At 41.6% G+C, this 6,000-nt stretch overlaps 1 protein-coding gene across 1 annotated transcript in view; it reads right to left on the bottom strand.

Annotated features, from left to right (window-relative positions):
* Positions 1–6,000, bottom strand: part of TOP1 (DNA topoisomerase I) — a 96,989-nt gene continuing 90,989 nt past the window's right edge. Inside the window, exons 21-23 of the mRNA XM_086702812.1 lie at positions 2,665–2,759; positions 2,287–2,436; positions 1–1,304 (exon numbers count right to left, since the gene is read on the bottom strand). Coding sequence (XP_086558938.1) covers positions 1,202–1,304; positions 2,287–2,436; positions 2,665–2,759 — 348 coding nt within the window. The 3' untranslated portion in view covers positions 1–1,201. The remainder of the gene's footprint in view (positions 1,305–2,286; positions 2,437–2,664; positions 2,760–6,000) is intronic.

Genomic DNA, 6,000 nt, shown 5'->3' with positions numbered 1-6,000 from the left:
TTTCCGTTAAGTTGTAGGAATTTATTTTAAATAACCTACAGTTGATTAAAAGGGAATTCATGATAAAAATAGAAGATACTTGAGGAAAGATGTGGGAAATGGACTCTGCACACACGCTAAACTAACAATGCTTCTAAAACTAATGATTATAGCAAAAAATGTCTTCACATTAAAATTCTGCTTTTTATGGTTTTTTTTTCCATTTTTTACACAATTACAAAAGAAAAAAATAAAAGCCCTAAATTCTTGATTATTTTTCCTTTTTTTGGACCAAATACTCATTTTCCTCTAAATTATTGACTCGTGGAACTTTTTACACAATAAAATCTTTCAAGTGAAAGATTGGGTTTAAAATGAAAAAGATGGATATATGAAGGGTACAGAGAATGCTCAGAACAAAGAATGATGGGAAAATGGTTTCAGTCACTGATTATTTCATTATCCTTAGACTCACTCACCCCCTCATCCCTCCCCAACCCCAATCTACACGATCTTTAAGATCAAGAAAAAGGTTTAAATATTTTAAAATAATTAAAAAGAAATAAAAATTCACATTTAAAAAGGAACACTCAAGTCAGGAAATATTTTCCCATCATGCTTTTCTGTGAATAGGTGTCTGAACCAAAACACTGCCGATGTCACGACTGCTTCAAGTTTAATGAAAATTGATTCCCATGACAATAGATAGTGACAATTCTCACTAACAGGTGCGCTGGGTTTTTGTTCTACTTAATTTTAAATTCCTGAAATGGGGGAGGGAGGAGGGCGTTTAGGAATTCATTTCTATTAAAATATAGAAGTTATTGCAAAACCCTAACTGTAAAAACGCACCAATATAATCGGACTTCGTATACAGTAGCTAAGAGAATCCAAATGCTTCAGTGAAACAGTGAATTTGCCTGGCAGAACTCTGACAAATTCCTATCCACTTGCTCTCTTGAAAATAAAAACAAAATTCAAAACAAATCATACAGCTAGAATTTTGATATCTGAAATATTTTTAAATAAGTTGTCCATAGGACAACTGGCTCAGCTCTCCCTTATAATATCTCCAGGTTTATCTTTTCGCAAAGATGTTCGTTTGTTAAGACTTGCCGCCTCTCTCCCTCAGCTGTGAGGGTAAGCAAGGCTCACAGTTTATCCACCTTCCCCAAACCACACTGTTCCTTTTCACAGAACCCTGCCCGCCCCTCGAGACTGGCTAGAACTCGTAGTCCTCATCAGCCATGTCGATGGCCCACGCAAACTTCTCCCGCTGGGTTTTGTTGTAAATTTTCTCAATTGGGACCCCCCACTTCTTGCACCTGTACACAAAGGAGAAAAAGGGGGATTAGTGTCTCAGGGAGCAACAGCCCAGACCCAGGGCAGGGACCTGAATATGCTTGCTTTGTGTCCATCTGCTGAGAATGAATTTTAAGAACATGCCAAACATATTCTAACAGTATCATGTGCTCGTGACCTCTAAAGTAGATGCTACTACAGATGTACTAATGAAAAAAACCTAATGCAGGGAGTTGAGTAATTTGCTTACCTTGTCATGCAGCTAGTGAGATGGAGCTAAAAAGTTAACCCAAGCTGTCTGGCTCTGGTGTCCATGCTCTCAACCACAATGCATACTGCCCGTCAATCTAACTCAACCTCTAGCACCCAACAGGGCAAAAGAGCAAAAAGGGTACAAGAGCCGGGTGGAATCCCTGACCCATAGGAGCAGGTCAGGCTCAGAAAAATGCACATTAATTAATAAGCATCTTCCAAAAAATAAATAAAACTCACTTATTTTGGACGTCATTTTATGACTGTGGGGTTAAAAGCGGACACAAACAATAGAGAATTTATCTTTGTTATAAGCTCCCTCTAACTCTGTACGTTGCTCAGATCTGCAGTCTTTTTTTTTCCTGCTTGTTCCTTTCTTCATTTGTAAAAAAAATTTATCGAAAAGTTTTGTTCAAGTGTAGATAGATGGGCTCCTTTTAGATTTTTCCTTTAATAAGGGCCAAGAGTTCCTATTCTTGTCCTAAAGTTCCATAGGGGTAGAGGCTGCAACTGCCTTTTAAAAACAGACAAAAACACGCTCCAAGGCAGTATAACAACATTACTGACCATTTAGGGTCACTGAAGATGTTCTAGTGCAGTTGCAGTGTGCATAGTAGAAAGGCAAGGATTTCCCAAAGGACTTGCAAGTATGAGGTGAAGGGATGGCATGGGAAGGCCAACAGTGCTCTTGAACCCTCCACTACATTCTCAAGCCAGCAGCAGGACCCCAAGAAGGGCCCAAAGATTACTTACCAAGCCACTGTAATCCTTGGGTCCAGATAATTGAGTTTGGAGGTTCCCAAAGCAATTTGTTTATTTTCTTCTCGGTCTGTGGCCTGAACTTCGAGCTTCATTAACTGCTCCTCCAGTCTTTGCACAGCCTTCTTCTTTGACTCTACCACCCTGGAAGAATGGAAGTCATCAAGAACCAGGCCTAGCTTCTGGACAAAAACACTGCAACCCCACCCGGCCATGCAGGGGCAGCAAAAGCAGGAAAACCCTAAATACATACAGAGATTTCCAAAAGATACCACTCAGAAACTCTAGAAAAGCTGGGGCCCTGGGCCTCTGATATTACCCCTGCTTTTCTCTCAACCAGTCCCCAGCTCTGCATAACAACCAGGTACATACTTCTTGGTCTTTGCATCCTTTAGGACCTTGGCATCAGCCTTAGCACTTTTCAAGTCTCTCCGGGCATCTGCTAGTTGTTCCTTCTTGGCATCAATCTAGGTGGGGAAGAACAGTAAGGTTTAAAAATAAAATAAAATCAGCCCGGAGAGAAAAGAGCTCCATCAGACATGAAACCTAGAAGCTGTCTCCACCAGGCAGGCTGCCTATGTCAGTGGCATGCCACATAAACCTCCCCCCTCTCCCAGGGTGGCTTCATGAAGGCACAGATTAGATGCACAGTGACTGCTGAATGCAAATGCTATTTCGTCACTTATGTTCTTCAGTGACCCTTCAAGAAATCGGTGATCCTTCTATAGGCAGTGACCCAGGGCCTGTCCCCTTAATGCAAAAGCTCAGGTTACAGAACCTGCCAGGACTGGGAATGTGAGTGCCAATCTTTCGATCACATAACGCTTTAGTTTTAGACACCTGGGAGGAGGGCTACAGATGAAAACTGTTTACTAAATGGATCCTGTGTCAGGTTATAGCCTTCCTTCTACAAATACTGCAGGAGATAACTCTTTATGAAGCTGAGACAGGATCCTTGCATCTACTGAACCCAGCTCATTCCTCAGATTCTGCCAGCACTCTGGGAAGGAGCTGCCAGCTTCTCAGGAAAAAAGGATGCACTGGAGAGAATACCCAAGGGAACCCAGGAAGCTAAACAGCTCAGCCAGTCGGCTGAAACCTATATATGGCACAGCCTGGCTTTGGCCTTCTGTATTTTAAATGAAAGGGAGCTGAGACTGGAAGGAAATTAAAGCAGTTATCACTCAAAAACAGAGGTCTGAAAACATTTTTAGCTATGGAGCTTTTTTTTCCAAATAAAATCTCACGGAATCCCGGTTTATAAAGGATGAAACAAGCAATTCCACCCTTTCTTGCTTATAGAACACTTGGAGGGCCTCTGGAAAACCTAAGCTCTTAGTTCTTGCTTAAGGACAGCAGCAGGCAACACCAGGAAACTAGAGCCCAAACCAGGGAGCTCATGCTGCTGGGGGCAGAACCTCAGATGTGCTATTACCTTTCCTAACCTACAAGGTCGAGGGAACCTCTGCAGAGTAAATAAATACTTGCCTGATTCAACACAGTCTGGGCTGTTGCTCTCAGCCTAGAATTGTCTGTTAAATATACACATATAGCCCAAGTTTGGAAACAGAGGCCACCATTGTGAGAGAATCATTAAATGTATTTTACTATGAATGGCTTACTTCCAACATCCATGTTGTCCAAAGTCAAGCTGAAGGAACTGATTCTATACACAAAAGCATCAGACACCACTAGCTAGATTCTTCTTGGGCTAGAAATTTAACAGACCACAATCTTTTAACCATTTCCGTGGATGTTAAATTGGCAGGCTGTTTCAAATTCTCTCAAAGCATCAAAGACTCCATTGATTCACTTGGCAAACAGGGGCGTGTGTTTGCTTTGTGGGCACACAGGAGAGGGTTCCTGGGCTCGGAGGGCTCGTCTGGCAGGCGGCCCTGGGCTGCCCAAACAGTGGTTCCAGAGTAAGATCAACAAAATACCTCCTCATGCTCCAGGGGGATGGGTAGCTTGAATTGGGTAAACAGCACCTGAATATTCATGCTTTTATTTCTGGCTTGGAACAACAACACGGGGAGAGTAGATGATTCCACATGACCACCATTTAACAGAGTGGCAGCGAACAGGAGCTGCTAGGATGGGTGGCCTATAGGGTTCTTTGCCTGCCAACCATATATTCTAAGGATTTGAGAGGCCTAGGGGTATATATTCATTTACTGTGCGTATGTGCATCCCTCTAGCAAAACCAGATGGCACCTGTAGCATGAACTGTAGGTTGTGGGTATCTTTTGACCCAGACATACTACTACCGGGTATTTATCTTGAAGAAATTTCAACAGGAGGAAAATATATGGACCTGAAAATGTGTATGGAGCCTCACTTTATAGCAGTCATTTTTAGTTTTTATTTTAAATTTATTTATTTAAAAAAAATTTTTTTTCAACGTTTATTTTTTTTTTTGGGACAGAGAGACAGAGCATGAACGGGGGAGGGGCAGAGAGAAAGGGAGACACAGAATCGGAAACAGGCTCCAGGCTCTGAACCATCAGCCCAGAGCCCGACGCAGGGCTCGAATTCACGGACCGCGAGATCGTGACCTGGCTGAAGTTGGACGCTTAACCGACTGTGCCACCCAGGCGCCCCTATTTATTTATTTAAGAGAGAGAGAGAGAGAGAGAAAGACAACAAGCAGGGGAGGAGCAGAGATGAGAGAGAGAGACAGAGGATCCAAAGTGGGCTCTGTGCCGACATCAGAGAGCCCAGTGTGGGGCTCAAGCTCACGAACCATGAGATCATAACCTGAGCCAAAGTTGGACACTTAGTCAACTGAGCCACCCAGGCACCCCTGTAACAAGTCATGTTTAAACTCCACCTGTCCTAGTACAGAATTCTGTAAATGTGGATGGAAAAGAATTACATCTGTAATTTCACTAACCTGTTTGAAATTCATCATTTCGTCTTCAATTATGAATGTGGGCAACAAACCATAGTAGTATCAGTAGTACCTATGATATATTCGCCACCAATATAATACAGATATTTCCGGATCATTAAAATTGTTGCAGAAATCTTAAGTATTGTTTATGTATTCTTTACTACCCTTGAAATTTAGTGATTATTAGACCCACCTTGAAATTTAGTGATTATTAGACCCACCTTCAGATCTTACTTAATAAGTTAATAAGGAAGCACATCACAGACTTTAAAATATACTTGGTAAGTGTATTTCAGGATAATTGGTCCTTTGTGACAACCCTATGTGTCTGTTCTAGAGTGAAATACCTGCCAGTTCTCACTGAGAGTTAGTACGTTGGAATGGATTAGTTACGTAGCCATCGCTAACACAGAAACGCTCACCACCGAAGTGTTTAGTGCCAGACAGAGTCAGAAGGAAGAAAAGCACATGGAAGAGGAATAGCATCTACTTGTTTGCATGTCTCTCTCCCTCTAGGGCAGCAACTCTGACACACAGCCAGAATTCAACAGATGTTTGATGATGAGCTACATAAAAATATGAGTCATGTGGAATGTGTAAAAATAAAAATAGTTGTGCTAGGATTAGGGGGAAATAAAATATCATTGTTCATCATCTTTTTAATTTGAAGCAATCTAATTTAGAAACAGTTGTATTTCTGGACTGTGGCAAGGAATGGTGAAGACCATCTTTATATCCATTATTCTCATGTATAATAAGGACAATAATATTTCAAAAGAGGGCACACATCAAACTCAGCTTTTCAAAATAGGAAG

The sequence above is a fragment of the Puma concolor genome, chromosome A3 (genome assembly GCF_028749965.1).
Source record: "Puma concolor isolate L17-30 chromosome A3, mPumCon1.1.hap2, whole genome shotgun sequence".
In the NCBI taxonomy this organism is placed as follows: Eukaryota; Metazoa; Chordata; class Mammalia; order Carnivora; family Felidae; genus Puma; species Puma concolor.
This window is presented reverse-complemented; position numbering and strand designations above follow the sequence as displayed.